At 42.0% G+C, this 17,141-nt stretch overlaps 1 protein-coding gene across 1 annotated transcript in view; it reads left to right on the plus strand.

The window, feature by feature from the left end:
* LOC129099774 (nucleolar protein 4-like) overlaps window positions 1-16,111 on the plus strand; it is a 127,336-nt gene extending 111,225 nt beyond the window's left edge. The window contains 7 exon segments of the mRNA XM_054609144.1: window positions 9,217-9,698; window positions 10,285-10,467; window positions 10,642-10,830; window positions 13,194-13,307; window positions 14,331-14,562; window positions 15,234-15,339; window positions 15,341-16,111. Coding sequence (XP_054465119.1) covers window positions 9,217-9,698; window positions 10,285-10,467; window positions 10,642-10,830; window positions 13,194-13,307; window positions 14,331-14,562; window positions 15,234-15,339; window positions 15,341-15,479 — 1,445 coding nt within the window. The 3' untranslated portion in view covers window positions 15,480-16,111.
* The last annotated feature ends 1,030 nt before the right edge of the window (window positions 16,112-17,141 follow it).

The raw sequence follows: 17,141 nt of genomic DNA on the forward strand, positions 1-17,141 counted from the left end.
TGTGTGTGTGTGTGTGTGTGTGTGTGTGTGTGTGTGTGTGTGTGTGTGTGTGTGTGTGTGTGTGTGTGTGTGTGTGTGTGTGTGTGTGTGTGTGTGTGTGTGTGTGTGTGTGAGAGAGAGAGAGAGGTGGGTGTGAGAGAGAGAGAGGTGGGTCATTGCTATGACGATGCCAGGCAGGGCAGGGCCATACAGCACGGTGCGAAATGTAGCATCTGAGAGCTAGCAAGCAGCTCGTGCCGCATTTTAGCAGGATAATCCATTGTAATCCCACACGGGGGAGTCGCCGGCTTGTTTCTCCTCCTCCCCACCACCAACTCCCCTCCTTCTTTACTCTTTCTCTGCCACAGCCTCCCCTTGGCTCTCCATCCCTTGGGGTAGGGGGCCAGGGTGGAGAAGGAGGGGGAGTGAAGGAATTAGCATCTGTTACCACTCTCGCTCAGGTTAGCTCCTTTGAGGAGAGGGAAGGGGGGCGGGAGGAAAGCCTCTAGCTGTCACTGCGTAGTGAAGCCACAAATGAAAAACGACAGGGGATGACCCATTAGAGCCTCCACCCTCCCTCTACATCCCTCCATCCATCCTTCCATCTTTCCCTTTCCACTCCTCCCTGCTCTTTTGTACTTCCCTCTAACCCTCCTCCCTCCTTTCTGCCTCAATTTCTCTCTGAATCATGTTCCTCTCCCTTCTCTTTCTCTTTCTTTTTTCCTTCCCCTCTTACTGTCCTCTCTGCCTCAACAACTTCATCTCATTTATTTGTACTTGCATTTCAACTCTTCCTGAATTGTACCCCTCCTCAGGTTTCCACTTTTCCTCATCTCCTGACATCTCTTCAGTCCCATATACATCCGCTTCTTTCCCCTGCAGCCCTTCTCTACTCATCCTCTTAGTTTTGTCTTTCTCCTCTTTCTCTCATTCCTGCTTCTCCTGTACCTTCTTCTCCTCCTCCTCTTTTTCCTCCTCTGCAGTATACTCAGCAACGCCCAGCCAGCTAATAACACTGAAATCGATTCATTGCTCTTAATAGCTGACAAATAATTGTAGAAATGTAAAAAGCACCACAGGTCTGTTGTTGTTTATTTATTTTTTCTCGAAATCAGGTGTTTGGTGAGTTGGATGTATGTTTTTGTGTACATCCTGTTTTCTTCAGATAACAGCACAATTATTTTCTCAGATTTTTTGCATGAGAAGTGAACAATTTCCAAGTAATGATGTATGTAGTTGATAGGTTTTTCTGTTTCTGTTAGCATGCACATATAATTAGCAGTCTGCTTACTTATAGATACAAGTGCAGTGCCCTTTGAAATTTCAGAATGGGCTAAATGTTTGGCCTATGTTGCTGCAAAACACCAGGGTTAGACTTTAGGCAAGGTAGGCAACCTGTTCCAGGGAGCCTTTTTCCTAGAATGGAAGTTATTTTCTTTACTCCCCACTCCTCCCTGCTGAACTGGCTGTTTTCTATGCGGAGAGTGATTCGGCCTAGACGCCAAATGTTAACGCTCTACATATACTACATTAACATAATAATCTATCCTACGAGAGCTTGGTGAACGAATTTACACAAGTTGTCTTGTGTCATTGTAAAACTCAATACCACTAATGTAGCAAAAAAAAAAAAAGAAATACAAAAACTCAAGGAAGCTTTGAAGCTTTTCACTCATCGTTGGTTCAGTTCAAGGTTGTATTAAAAACATTGTAAATTCTTCCTGAGAGCTCCAGAAGCTTGTTGTGACCTTATCAATACACAGTAAAATGAAAAACTTCTTATTTCAACCACATGTTTAGACTTATTCATGTGAATAGTTAGTTTGACACTTTTCATTGAACACAATGAAACCTTCAATAGATTGTCCTCCAGTGCAGTGTAATGGTATCAGAGAGAAATCGTTTAATAATACATTTCACACTGTAAAGACTGGGGGTTCATCCAGGACACAAGTCCAGTACAATGTCCCACTGCTCACCAAGGTCAGGGTGATCTCTTCTCCTTGAGGTCATTGCTGCGTCCTATACCATTCCCCCATGTGACTGTGTGACGCACTGATTCCATACAGACACCCACATGAACACACATATGCACAGAGCAAAAGGCAGGGTCATAAAATGTGGCCTGTGTGACAGACGCAGAATCAGACAAACCTTTCTATTCATATGCACAAAAGAGGCATACACACACAAGGCTGGTCACGTTGTGTGTTGAGGGCAACAATTTTTACATTTGCAAAAATAAATCAAATGCACACAAAGCTAGTGTATGAAATGTTTGCTGCCGGCAACCTGCTGTCTATTGAGTCAAGTAGGGTCTGTTTCCTTGAGTTGTTATTTACCATTTAAAACCCGTTTTGTGCTGATTGAAAACATATTTTCTCTCATGTGATTCCTTAGGTTGACTTTAGATAGATAAATAAAGCTTCTGAGTGAAGGCAAAGATTCTGAGCCTGAAAAACAAGTGAAAGAACTCGGATAGAGAAGTTACAAGGAGAAATAAATGGAGAGGATCCCCCTCTCCCGGGCTTCTGTTTACACGGCCAGCGCATTAAAGAAACAATCTGCTTAATTAATGCCAAGGTTTTTAATCCGCCCTTTGTAAATCAATGCACAAGTGCCCCCATCACTACAATAGAGACATTGATTTGTTGCTTCTCCCCTGTGTATGGCTGAAATGTAAACTATATCGTGACAATTATTAAATCACATCTATTGAAATATGCTGCTTTGCTCCCATGCAGAGCTACACTCAGGTGATATATGTCTCCTTTTTAAATTAAGGGGCCGTTGGTCTCAAGTTCACAAGGACGTATATCTTCTGGCTGATTAGAAATGACTACCAGTTGACTTAACATGTGCCATTTGGTGGATGCTTTGCTCCAAAGGACATTTTACAAACTATCATTACCGGTGGAACTGGGCTCCGATAGTGTCACATAGGGACGTTTAGGTCATTGAATTAAAGAAGTCCTCAATTATATGGCTCAAATGACGCATAACCATGTCATATATTTCTGTACACTTAAAAAAAAAAATGACTGGGACCACTGCAGATAAATATTTAATATTCCAAAAAAAAAGCAACAATGTGACCACAATTTAGCACACTGACCAAACACGGTCTGGTTATATACAAGGTTGCATCCTGGTCTTCATCCTTACGTTCACATAATGAACTAAATGCCAGCAGGCTGATGACTTTTGTTCCCCTTTCAACCTTGATGTGTTTTTTACACCCTTCGTATGAGTGACAAAGCAACAGTGAAGTGAATTGAAAAGGCAGAGACAAGCGTGATTTATGACATGTGAAAGCCCCCCCCGCACCCCTTTGAGCTAACAGCTTGACAGTTAAAACCACAGTTTGAACGGCGTACACACAAAAACACACAACATGCATCGACACACCTGCTCTTGAACACACTAATATTCCACTCTCAGCGACTTATACACACACATTGATGGATATGTGTGTTGCCATGTTAGCTGATGCAGCATCCTCCTCCCGATGGATTGAACAATGATTGACTGTCAAAGTCGTGGTCCACTTGTCCTGCTTATCTTAAGGGACACACAGTCTTTTAGCCCTACGTATGCGTGTGTGTGCGTCCTTGACGCAAGAAGACATTTGACCTCTTAAACACACCTGGTACCCATAAGGCTGCAGGGAAAACACTAAACACTGCCATGCATCACAGTCACTGCACTCCTACCCAGAGACTGGACACGAGGGAGTGGTGAGGGAAGAGAGGGAGTGAAGGAGGGGTGTGACAAGGAGGTGGAGATGGACAGAGATAAACATGTTGGAGAAGAAACAGTAAAAGAGGAGGAGAGGAGGGGAAGGAAAGATGGCAGCAGGTGAAGAGGGACAGGTGGTCATGTAGGTCGAGAGTGAAAGGTCCCACTTCAGCCCTGCTCCAGTGTGCCCTTGAGAAGTGAACCTTGTCATCAAGTGCTGAATCATGAAAGTTTACAGTTTACATTCAGTTTATTTTTTAGCTTTATAAAAAGCAAATCATTGTCCGACGATAGCCGATGGGTTCTGAGATTATCCTATTTAGCCAATGTGTTGCGCCTCTTTGGCTCTCTGCATGAGCTGTTTTACCTTTATGCAAGCAAAGCCACCTCAAAAGTGATTGGTCAATACTACTCTGACAACAAATGGAAACCAGAACGTTTTAGATACCAAAATATAGTTGCATTGACATGAAGGATCTGTGTATTCATTCATTAACTCAGCATTGCAGCAATCTTGGTGTCTTATTCGTTCAATGGTTCCATCTTGCTCTCAGAAACATTTCAAGGATTCGACTATTTCTGTCTCCCAACAATGGTCTTTCATAACTTCATAACTACTCGATTAGATTAGTGTCACTCCTTGCTCTTTATTACAAGCAAAGATTCACCGGCTTCACAGATGAGAAAAATATAAACATGGATCTTAGAAAAGAATATCCTGGCAAAAACTTTTTGGACCGGTTGTTAAGTCTTTAACACGCAGAGGATTAAACAAAAAAATGTTGTACCTTTCATTCTCAACTCCCAGTTTCTGTCAAATCAGACCGCTGTGTCTCTGATATCATGTAGTGTGATACCGGCAGAATAGGTGAGAGCAGAGAAGAAAGAGAGGCAGGACACAAAACCGTGGGGAGTAGAGGATGAGGAAGGCTGCATCTTGTTTGTGTCTGAAAGAGAGAGAATATGAAAAGGAGAGAGATGCTGCTCCCTGTTCAGCAAATGTGTACATAGAAGGAGAATAATAGAAAGACTAGACGGTGAGGGAAGCTGAGGAGGATGCAGGGATCCCTCACTGTCATGGAGGGATGGAGAGGCAGTGACAGAGGTCTTGCAGCTGACGGGGGGATTTGTGTCAAGGCGGCAGGAATTAGGTTGGCCTTCGCCACTATGCATGAATAGTCCTTACACACTCATAAATACAAGCCATTCTTTTCTACCTCCAGGTCCCATGACTCACTCCCTCTCATTCCCCTTTCTATTCATACTCCACTCCCTATCTCTCAAATTCATTGCTTTATTAGCACGACCATGATTTAGTACAATATAGCCAAATCAGGTTGTCTAGAAGATGTAAAGGAAATATTACAGAATATAAAACAACAAATTATCTGCACATTACAACACTAATGGAAATACTCTTTATTAGACAACATAGTACTATATACTTATCCAACTAGATGATATGATATGATAAAGTGAAATATATTCTAACAATATAATGATTCTGATGAGAGACAAAAAAGAAAAGATATCGTAAAAACATCTAAAAATCTCTCCCATGTGCCTATCCCTTTGACTTAATCTCTCCTCACCCTTCCCCGTCCCATCCCCCATCTCAATCCTCCCTCATCCTCTACTCTGTCTCCTCCTGCTGCCCCCACCCCCCAGCCATGACCCTCTCCCTCGCCTCTCCTCCGCCTCCTCCTACCACCCCCCTCCTGACCTCTTTCCTTCTGCCTGGCTATGCCTCCCTCGATAGTGCATCGCCCTCTTCACTCTCTCCCTCTCTCTCTCTCTCTCTTTTTACTCTGGTGCCTCTCTACCCATCTCTCCCTCTCTCCATGCAGCGGTTTGGGCTCCACCCCTCCCTCCATCCCTCCCTCTCCCGACGAACGAATGACACAGTCGATACCATCCACAGCCCCCACTCTCTTTCTCCATCTCTTCTGCATTTGTCTTGTGCTGTTGACTCATTCAAATTACCTCCTCTTCCTCTGTTGCCTTTTCCTTCCCTTCTCTATCCTCCAATCATCCTCAATTGGAGCTGCTCTCTTGTCATTCACTCTTTCTGGGCTGAAAAAAAATAAGTAATTCAAGCAAAAACCAAGTCATCCATGTAGCAATTTCTGCTTAAGTTTAACAGAAAATAATGATGCAGAGGGTAGGCACACCTATAGAAACATTTGACGATCACCATTTACAGACTCCTCAGTGAGTCATTTACCTAATCTCTGTTCACACTTTTTCCTCTATGTCCATCTGTCAAAATCTCCCCTCAACATCCTTTTCCATCCTTTTGTACGTTTGTGATGCTGGTAATATTGTAGTGATAAATGCAGCTCTAATTAAACAGTGACCCACACATCGGGCTAAATTGGAAGTTGCATGCAAGCTCCAACCTTCCTCTCTGTGTCTTTGTGAAGGAAGAAAAGCGTCATGTGTTCAAGGACTACGGACCAGTAGTCTATTCAGATGATAAAACCTAATAGTCAGGCGGACAAGCATCATTCCTGCCTGCCAGCTTGGCACAGACCATTTATTCCATGATCACTTATTTAGTAGCCTGTCTGTCTTAAAAGGGATACAGAGAGAGCGAGATAGAGAGAGAAAGGGATATTGAACCTGCTCCAGCAATAAATACTGAAGCATTTAATACTATTCAAACCCCTTTTCTCTAGTGTTTCATGGATCATCAATTCCTAATAACACTTTATCAATTCAGTTAATAGTTTACATGCAAAGGTTTGTGGCAGACAGTTGCTCTGATTGAACAAAAAGTAATGCTATGATGATGGATGTTACGGGGCCATTTATAAATGCAAAAGCAGTTCCCACTGTTCTGATTGCATAGTAAGCTTTTTTTACCAAGATTTAATGCATAATGCGGTGTGTTCATTACCCTTTGACAATCTTTCTAAAATTAGATGTAAAAAAATCACCATACGTTGCTTTGCTACAGTATTGCAATACAGTGAATCATAACCCCTGTATCATGATGCGTCTCCCATCATATTCTTGCAAATTTACAACCCTATTACTTATTTATGTGTAAGCAGTATTAACAATTTATTAATGTTATATTTAATGATATAGTCAAGTATATCTACTTTTGATAATTCAGTATGTTTTTTGAAATAGTCGTATCTTTACTTTTACTTGAGTAAATGATGTGAATACTTCTTCCACCTATGTAGACTCCACAACTACTGGTCTAGAATTTACATTTTGGAGAAGGAACTTGACTGAAGTTTTGTTCTGGTTGTTGCTTTAAATTGAAATGTTTCCCCTCTCACTGTCCATGGTAAAAGAAGCGTGGCATTAATAACGATGACGAGGTTAAGAAGATGCTACTGTGATTCAGATAAAGTGGGAGAAAGACGAGCTTGGTAATGATGATGATGATGAGGCGGCGGTGGTGTGTTGAGGTGGGGGAGGGGCGTCTGTCATAATGCAGGGTGTTGACTGTGTTATTGTCTGGTCAGGCTGCAGACTGGATGGGTTTAATCAAATAAACAGACAGTGCTCCACTCGACCCGTAACTATTGCCTCCACAGCAGCTGCATGCAGTCTCTCTCTCTCTCTCTCTCTCTCTCTCTCTCTCTCTGAGGAATCGCTCTGCATTTCCCTCATAACACAATACATATCTCTGGTGCGTTGGAGGAACAACCCAAGCTGAACCAACCATTTTTTTAGCACAATGTTATCTTGTCCACCCTCAATGTAATTGCGGGTATCTGTGAGGGCGTAAGCAGTACACAGCCCTTGGCTTCAGAATACTTTAATAATTGGAGGACCCATTATTTTCCTCCCACTACCAGACAGTTTGGAGATTATCTCCTCTTGTCATAGTTATCGCTGTCACTGTCCCGCTGGTTACAGGAAGACAATAACTGTCCCCCAATTTCATTCCCGCTGTGGGACAGATTTGTCTGTTATGAAGACGTTCTGATAAATTATTAATTTCATAATTCCCTTCCATGAAGAATACAGGGATGTACACAATAACATGACATCACTTAAGCAATGTAAAATAGAGTGTGTACACATAATATTACTGTTCTACACATAATATCAATGTGAAGTCAGAGTCATGTCAGAGGTGGTGTATGATGATTTATGAGACTATGGTTTGTGTTGTCATTGTGGATTACATTAGACAATAGGTTAATGATGTTTACCGTCCCCTCTCTATATAAATACAGTGTAATGCAATCCAACAGTAAAGCATGGAGAAATAATATTTTTATAAACCATCGAAGAGCAGAACAGAAGCAGAGAAGTTTTTAAGACCTAGTCATACACAGATGTGGCTGCTTCATGAAGGAAGCCTGCCATCTGCTGGGCTAAAAAAAAGCCATGAAATGACAGTATGAATGTGTCTATTCAGGAAACACATCACACATGACATCTATAGTGTCTCATTTATTGAGAGCATTTTCTTTTGACTGAGTGTGATTCTTTTTCTTATGTTCATGTAACTTTAAGATCATATTATGACCTAAATCTGGCCTGAGGGAGTGCAGAATCACAAGCTTCCTCAGTTGGCTCTATGCTTATGAAAAGCCTGGAGGAAAAAAACTATGAATATGCCTTTTATTAGCAAGCAAACTTTGTTTATATAGCAAAACAGAAATTACAAATAAGAAGAGAAAGAAAGAAATAGAAAAGAGAAGTAACAAGAATCGTAAAAAACTGGAAGAAAAAAAGTTTTTTTATTGAACATATTACAAGACTGTTAAGTGGGTTTTTTTGCCCAAATCAAAAACAAACACATTTGAGCTCTTAAAGCATTGAGGATAATGTGGATAATCAAGATTAAGTAACAGATTTAAAACCTTTTATTGACTGCAGTGAAATTGTTGGCTAAATGCCCACATATATGGATTAAAGCAGAACATTTCATTAAATAAAAAAATGTATACAAATTTTTCGAATTTGAATGTCAGTGTCATTAGTGAAGCTTTGAAGTTTAGGACTATTTGGTACAGCCCTAGTAAACAATTATTTAAATTACATTCTTTTTAATACTTTGAGCACCAGAAACAAATATTCCAGTCACCCCCATTGCACTATGGTGATGTTTTGGGAGAAGCCTGAGAGACGGATATGTGTGAATATGGGCACAGTAACACCTCACCTATCTGCATGGACTAAACACCACGAGGGGTTACTGGGGAAATGTGTGATTTAGTAGGACTGAGCCTCATGCCCTAAATGTCCATGTTGACGGATTTACTTTCATGGGTAGATTTATGTCTGACCTGTAGCACTCAGACGTTATAAATATGAGCTGCATATTTGTCCCTTGTTGTCAGTGTGTCTTCAGCAGTTGTTAATGTGAGGAAATGTCCGTCGTTCTCACATCCCACTGAACACACGGCTCCAGCTGTGTGCTCATCTGCTGCTGGAATAACACCACAAATAAGAAGCAACAACAGTTTAGCAACATAATCATGTGTTTGTCAATCTGTGAAATTGAACCTCTCCATCTCCTTTCAGAGGATTCCTCATCAGAGAGCGGCAGTGGAAATGGCCTGCCTGCCCTGACCCCGCCCTCCTCAGCTGTAACAGACGGCACAATAGTCAGGGAAACGGAGGTCATCAATGGGAACGGTGGCCCAGCCCCACTGGACTTCAGCACGCCTACTTCCTCCTCCTCCTCGTCTGAGGACCAGCAGCCGATGAACCTGAGTGACCCTCCCCCTCAGCGACTGCCCCTGTCCACCTCACATCTGCCCGTCACTGTGTCGGCTGCGGCTGCGGCGCTGCTCGGAGCTCTGCATCCCAGCGCGCCCGAGGAGCTCCGCAGGAAGTACCCACTGGCTGCCAAACCTCCCTTGGCTCCTCACCCTGCCCTGCCTCTGCCGCACACACACACCCCTCACACACATAATGCACACACTCCCAACACACACTCCCAGTCCCACACACACACTGCCGAGCTGCGATTGGACCGAGATGGCAGGGACTATGGGGGCAAGGTGAGCTCACTCAGCAGACAAACACGCACATACAGACTGTGCATACATATACAATACAGGTGATTAGTTATTAGAGGGATATTTTTTTAAAGAATAATAATAATACAACATTTAAAATGATTGTGAATAGCTTTGAAGTGTCATTCATGAGGTTGGCATTACAATTCTAAATTTACATTCGAATGCTTTGGGGCTTTTTTTATTGCACGTCCATTCATTGAAGATAAGGCTACACTCATATGTTTTATTATTATACTATTTGTAGAACTATTGGTGGCTTTGTAGGATTGTTCCAACTCTCGTGATACAAACATTACTTTAGAACATTGTTGGGTCCAAAAGTCAACAGTTATTGAAAAAAGTAATAATGTAATAATTTCCCAAAATCACAACATGTTTTTATCTAACAAAATATTCAGATTAAATCTGAATTTGTTGGCGTTTAGCCTTTCGAAAACACACATTTCACTGATGTGAAAAAAATGGTTTGCTCTTAAGCTTTTTAAAAATCCCGATAGAAGCTTTGACTGTAAAAGTCAAAACAGTCATTTTACAGACTTAACTGATGGCTAATGTGTGTGTTCAGTCCCCCCAGTACAGTTCGGGTGGCAGCTACGACAGCGTGAAGATGGACCTGGGTGCCGAGGACCTGACCACAGGGCGCCAGGTCACCCCTGATGATGATGATGATGACCATGATGACCACGACGACAACGACAAGATCAACGACACAGAGGGAGTCGACCCAGAGAGACTAAAGGCCTTTAATGTGAGTCAGATACAGCGTGTTTGGTCTCACATGATGTCCCGCTGGGATCAATTAGGTGTCTCATTGTATTCATAAAGAAAAAATATTGAACACCGGACTGTGTCAATGAGCACACAGACAAGCAAGCTATCCGGGGCTATGATTTTCTCTAACAGCTGTGTGGTCTTCCTGCAGATGTTTGTGCGTCTGTTTGTGGACGAGAACTTGGATCGGATGGTTCCCATCTCTAAACAGCCCAAGGAAAAGATCCAGGCCATCATCGAGTCCTGCAGCAGACAGTTCCCAGAATTCCAGGAACGCGCCCGCAAGCGCATCCGCACCTACCTCAAATCCTGCCGACGCATGAAGAAGAGCGGCATGGAGGTAATGTGCTTTTAGTTTGTTTGGAATAGTAGTAGTCATTGTGGTAATAGCATCATTTTTTTTATCAGTTGGCGCTAGTTTTTAAAAAGTCAACAAACTTAACATGGAAACATTTTTAAGTTGTATTAGTTTGAGAAATTCAGTCTCAGCAGCTCTGTGATGCAGAAGTGATACCTGATCTCAGAAAGCTTTTAGGCTGAACAAATAATGTTACAAATAGAATCAAAGGGAATAAATCGGACTGTAGATAAATAAATATAAATATATAGCTTGTTGTGGTAGTCTGGGGCTGTGATTCAGCCAACAATCTTGAACATACAGTTTTATCTGTTGTAATCTTTTTTTTGTGTACAGTTTGTATACAAGAATAGTGTTTGATCAGCAGCATGTTTAGAGACGTATTCCATAATCAGGGCTCTGTAGTTTGGATTACCATGTTGCCACTGGCATTATACCAAACAAATTGTTCTCTCAAAAAAAGCATTTGTTTGCAGTTTTGCCCTTTATATGACTTTCATTAGTTGCTGATTTTTTTTGTATATTTACATTATAAAATATTTCTGCCATCCCAAATTGGTGGCCAAAATCAAATTCTATTTTATCTTTGACTACATGTTTGATTATTCCTTTCAATATTTACTGTCCCAGTAGTCAGAGTTAATCAAGTTTGCAGATGTGCAGAATTTCGAGACACGTTTCAAGTGACAAACTGACGTCTTCAGGAACCAGCAGGCTGTGTGCAGTGACACAGATTATAAAAACGCTGCAATCTTAAAACTATTATCTCTTTGACAAAGACCCTCATGCTGTTTGCAGGGTGGAAATGGCTAAACTTGACACCGACTGTTCCTCACTTAAATGCTGAGTATCTGAATCATCCAATATACTTTATGTTACGAGGTCAAAGGTCGTCTCCGCCTCCTATTCTTCTTGGAGCAATTAACTTAATACTGTGCCAGTGACTGAAGACGAGCCTAAAGTTAGCAGATGTGTCTGACTAAGTCCAGTGGTGGGATGTATCTCAGTGCATTTACTCAAGTACTGAACTTAAAGCTGGAATGTGGAACTTTTGTCTCCCTCCACTGGCACTGAGAGTCATTACCATATGGTGAGAGAATGGCATATGGTGTTCGGCCAACAAAGTTTATGGAGTGGATTCTCCATATAAAAAGGAAATTTGGAAGGATTAAAACTCAGAGGAGTGTTTTAATGAGAATAGCTGGTCCACCTTAAAGGTCAGGCCACCTTAAGGGAGCCTTGGCCGAAGTTTTCTGTAACTTTGTGGATACTAACCCTGTGAACACATACTGCACTGCTACGTTCACCGTTATAACGTTCCTACTAACTTCATATTCACGATCACACACGCTCTCTTTCTCTCTCTCTTTCTCTCTCTCTCTCTCTCTCTCTCTCTCTCTCTCTCTCTCTCATGAACAGTAGTTGACATTGTTGGCAGATTGTCTCGCAATAACCGTCTTGTGTCGTCGCCTAAAACATACAACTATCTTGAAAACAAACCTCTTCCCCCTGCCACCTTTACTGAAATTGTATGACAAGCAACAGGCTGCTTCGCCGCTACTGTAAAGATGAGCCAGTTACTGAGATGTCTCTGCTGCCTCCCAGTGGTGAAGAATAATGCTACACCATGTATTCATACACAGTACTGTAGTCACTAGTGAGGTGTCCTGCACTGTAAACTGTGAATACACAATGTGGATAATATTTGGTTGAAAGCAGTATTAGTTATAATAATAATGATAGCTTTATTTATACAGCACGTTTTAAAACATGGTTGAACCAGGGACAAAAATATTTTAGAACTGCAACAATAAAAACCGACGATATAGAAATAGAATAGAAATACGATACCCAAGAGTAATAAAAACAACAAAAATCGACACAATTAAACAGATAAGATATGACAATAAAATGATGTGCTCGTATGAATAGAAAGCTTTTATAAAATAAACCTTTACTGTTAAGAATTAAAACTGGAAACTCTTTAAACTGTTTCTTTATGCAAATGTCAAAAAACAGATGTTTCTAACAGTTCTTTTCTTCATGTAGTTTTATTGCCATACACAAACAAACTGACGACACTTGTTATGTGTCATGCACTGTTTAGTAAATAATCACATTCATTCCCATGTAATGTAATCATTATTTAACTACAACATAAGAAGCACAGTCAGTATCCTCCTGTATGTAAATCCATTTGTCCTCATTTCAATCATGGCTGAAGATGTTTTGTTGTTGTTCTGTCTGTTTACAGAAATGCATAATCACCTGTCGCTCTAATTCAATCAATAATTTAATTCCATGATAGATATTCCTTTATCATGATATCATTGTGTTGTCTGCAGACCCGTCCTACTCCACCTCACCTTACCTCAGCCATGGCTGAGAACATCCTGGCTGCTGCCTGCGAGAGCGAATCACGCAACGCCGCAAAGAGGATGCGCCTCGATGCCTATCATGTAAGTGTGTGTGTGTGTGTGTGTGTGTGTGTGTGTGTGTGTGTGTGTGTGTGTGTGTGTGTGTGTGTGTGTGTGTGTGTGTGTGTGTGTGTGTGTGTGTGTGTGTGTGTGTGTAGCCTAATTCATATGTAAAAGGTAAAACATTTTTTTTTATGTTTTGTATTTGACTAATTAATCTACATAGAAGCCTAGCAGGCTGCCCTCTGTCTGGCCAGTTCAGTAATGAGCTGTTAATTGAGAATCACTGTAATAATGAGAGAATGTTGTTACGTGCCTGCAGACCTGAGTTTCAGATAAGCAAACAGAGTTAATGATCAGTGGGTGAAGCCAAAGAATGCAGTTAATCTGGTTAAATGAGCATTGTTAGTTGAGAGACAAAGGTAACATGAAACAGAGAGGACGTATGCAAAACACAATCCAGCCACACTGATACATCTATGTGATCCAGCAAGTTGTTAAGTTATTATACCACAGAAGAAATACTTGTTTATTTTATATGTGTACACAAAAGATGATTTTTTTAAATCACTAGGATCACAAGCTTTCTAGACAGTTGGAAAGCGCAGACCTCAGCCAAGGCTGTTTCCATAACTGAAAAATAATTTGTGTATCCGCCAGGTGATTGGATCCGCTCCAAAATGTAACGTTTACCTCTTTGGCCCATGCTCAACAGTTCCACTAAGTTTCAGTAATCCTGTTGACAAACAGACAAACAAACAAACCAAACCCGATAACTTAACCTCCTCGGCACGGTAAATAAATGGTCCCGGCCTAATAATTGATAGAAAAGTGGGTTTACGACATGGGCCACTAACACAGCTAAATTACAAGGATTCTGTGGATAGTAAATGTTAAAGTTGTGAAAAGCTGATGGAAAACTTCAAACATGCTAACATGTGTATTTGCAATATTTTAATTATTATGCTGCAGGTTCCTTTTAATACCAGTTGCATCTTAATCCACCCAGCTAGCTGTATAGTACTTTGAAGAGAAAGCTCTCTAATTTCCTGTTCCCTCTTCCAGGATGACCAGATCTCTCTGGACAAGCCGTCCAGTGGTGGAGGGAGTCTGAGGGAGCCGGCGACCTTGGCTCACTCCGCCTACTCCTTGGCCGCATCCGCCTTCTCCTCCCAGGATACCCAGCTCTACATCAACGGAGCTGGCCTTAGCTATGGTTACCGTGGATACCCGGGCCTGGGAGCTGCCATGCAACACCCTGTTTCCCTGACGACAGGCGCTGCTGCTCAGAGCAACGGTGAGGATGGGAGTGGGGTACAGAAAAGAGGATCTTAATGCAGACAGTGAGGAGACGGACAAGACGTCATAGTAAGAAGGATAGAAAAAAGGAAAGAGGAAGCAGGCAGGCGACAGATGTGAGAGTTATAATGGGTAATTTGGGGATGAAGGAGCAGCAGAAGAAAAGAGGACAGTGAAAGGAGACAGAGCAGCAGATGGTAGTGTGAAGCAGCACATGATACTGATGTATGTCAGCCTGGCTAAAGCTGGGGTACACAGTTTATTTTGGATTAATAGGGCGAGAATTCCATAATTACCTTTCAGCAAATTGTAACTAAAGTGTCTGAGAAAAAAACTAGACTTCTGCATCTCCTCTTGGCTGTGTTGTAGTTTAGTTTGTGGCCTGAAGTATTTACTTCACAAGGTTCTTTCCTATCGTCAGCTCGAAGCTTAAGGTTTAATGGTGGCCACAAGTGATAAGAGACATGATATTCCAGCAGTCCTCTCTCATTTTGAACTGACTGATCTTTCGCTCTTTCACCTCCTCTCCCTGTCTCCATCTCTTCATTTAACCTTTAACTAATGAATCCCTTTTCTCCTCTGTTCTTCTCTTCATTCATCAACCCCTTCATCTCACTCATTCCTCCCCAACTCACCGTTTCTCCCTCCTCTCTCTCCGTCCACCTTCAGGCCCTACAGACCTCAGCATGAAATCTCTCTCCTCTACCAACATCAGTAACTCCACCTCCTCAGCCTCCACCAACAACTGCCTGGGTGGGCGGGGCAGCGGGGTGGAGGAGGGGCGGGGCGTCCACCCAGCTCAGCCAACCGGAGATCACCGCCGTGCGTCAGCTGATTGCCGGCTACAGAGAGTCAGCCGCCTTCCTGCTGCGCTCGGCAGACGAGTTGGAGAACCTCATCCTGCAGCAGAACTGATTCAGGGGAAACGTGGGAGAACACACACACACACACATACTCAAACACAAACACACACACATTTCCCATTATGTTTGTTTTGTGTCCGTCTGTGTCCCCCGTCTCTCCTAAATCAAGCTGAACACCAGACCTCTTGTTTTTGCTGTTCCCTCCTTCAGAAAATGTGGCCAGTTTTCATTTTCTAGAGGAAAAAAGTGGGAAACTGGGATACAGGGAGGGAGACAAATCCCTCCCCACCATCCCCGAAACAATCCCCCACAACCTCAATGCATCCATTCCATTGATTCTGCCTGAGGAAGAGAACAAATTAGAAAAAAGGAGCATACGGTCTCTGAAGGAATCTCTTCCTTTCCTCTCTGGAAGCTCCTCACAATCAGCACTACACTCCGAGCGAAGGAGTGTGGAGGAGAGAAAGAGAGGAGGAGGAGGAGGATAAAGAGGAGTGAAGCTTGGAGGAAGAGTAAAGATGACTGCAGGGCTGTTGATTCTGCTGCTGTGGTTTCAGAAGAAAAAGACTTTGCCTCGTTCTGGATCGAGAAGTAAAGTTTTTGCTTTTTGTTTGTCGGGAGCCTCATGGCCAACGCCGTCGATCATAACAATTTTAAAAAATAATAAATATTGACTCCCTAAATTAGTACTACTGAAGCTGTTTGTCATATGACGAGTGTTTATGATTTTTTTTTTTCTTTCTTTTGGAGTCCAGTTAGCATTTTTTGGTTAATTGTTGTTTTTGTTTTTTACTCTTCCCAAGTGACTGAAAGAAAGCAAAGCGGTTTGACTTATCTTGACAGAAAGCACTAAAGACGGAAAAGACTCCTGAGGGGTGACAGGATGGAAACTGCAAAAGAAAAAAAGTAGATGTTTTGCTTAAAAAAAAAAAAAAAGGAGGAGAGAAACTTTTTGTGCTCGCTTGTATATAAGCTCTCTTTGTCCTATAGCACTTTTTCCTCACCTAAAACCTCACCCTGAACCCCCCCATTCTCCTCACCCCTTTTACCCAGGGAGCAACTTGCTACTTATGCATCCAAGACGCCATGTGGACTACCAGGAAATACCTCAGATCAGACCTGCCAATTCCATTTTCAGTTCCTCACACACACATACACAAACACATATACACACACACACACTCTGCAAATGAATGGTAACATTCCCACCAGAAGCCAGTTTACTTCTACTTGACCACCTGATGTCTTCAAGGATTATATATTTTGGGGCGAGAATCAAACTATATTGCTCAAAAGACCTGCGATATGGAAAAACGATGAAGCATTTCAAGAACTGACGTAAACAAACACTGAAATCTTTGAATTTTTTTCTTTTCATCTGTGCAGGTTTATTTGTGTGCTGCTGTAAATAATTAGTTCATCTTTGAAACTTGAGAAGAATCCGAGTTGAGTGGAGTGTGTTACTCCGGGAGGTGACTTACTCCTTAAAGGGGAGGAGTGTGTGTGGAAGGGAGGGGAGGGGTTTTCTTAAATGTAAGGGGGGTTAAATGTTGAACACTGGTGGCAATTTTACCTCCCGCTTCTACTTTTTTTTTTACAAATGTAGTTGTAACGCCAACGAAACCTCAGCATCATTCTGTTTAAAAATCCTTGCCTCCCTCTCTTCTTCTTCTTCTTCTTCTTCTTCTTCTTCTTCTTCTTCTTCTTCTTCTTC

This window comes from Anoplopoma fimbria, chromosome 12 (assembly GCF_027596085.1).
Source record: "Anoplopoma fimbria isolate UVic2021 breed Golden Eagle Sablefish chromosome 12, Afim_UVic_2022, whole genome shotgun sequence".
NCBI classification, from domain to species: domain Eukaryota; kingdom Metazoa; phylum Chordata; class Actinopteri; order Perciformes; family Anoplopomatidae; genus Anoplopoma; species Anoplopoma fimbria.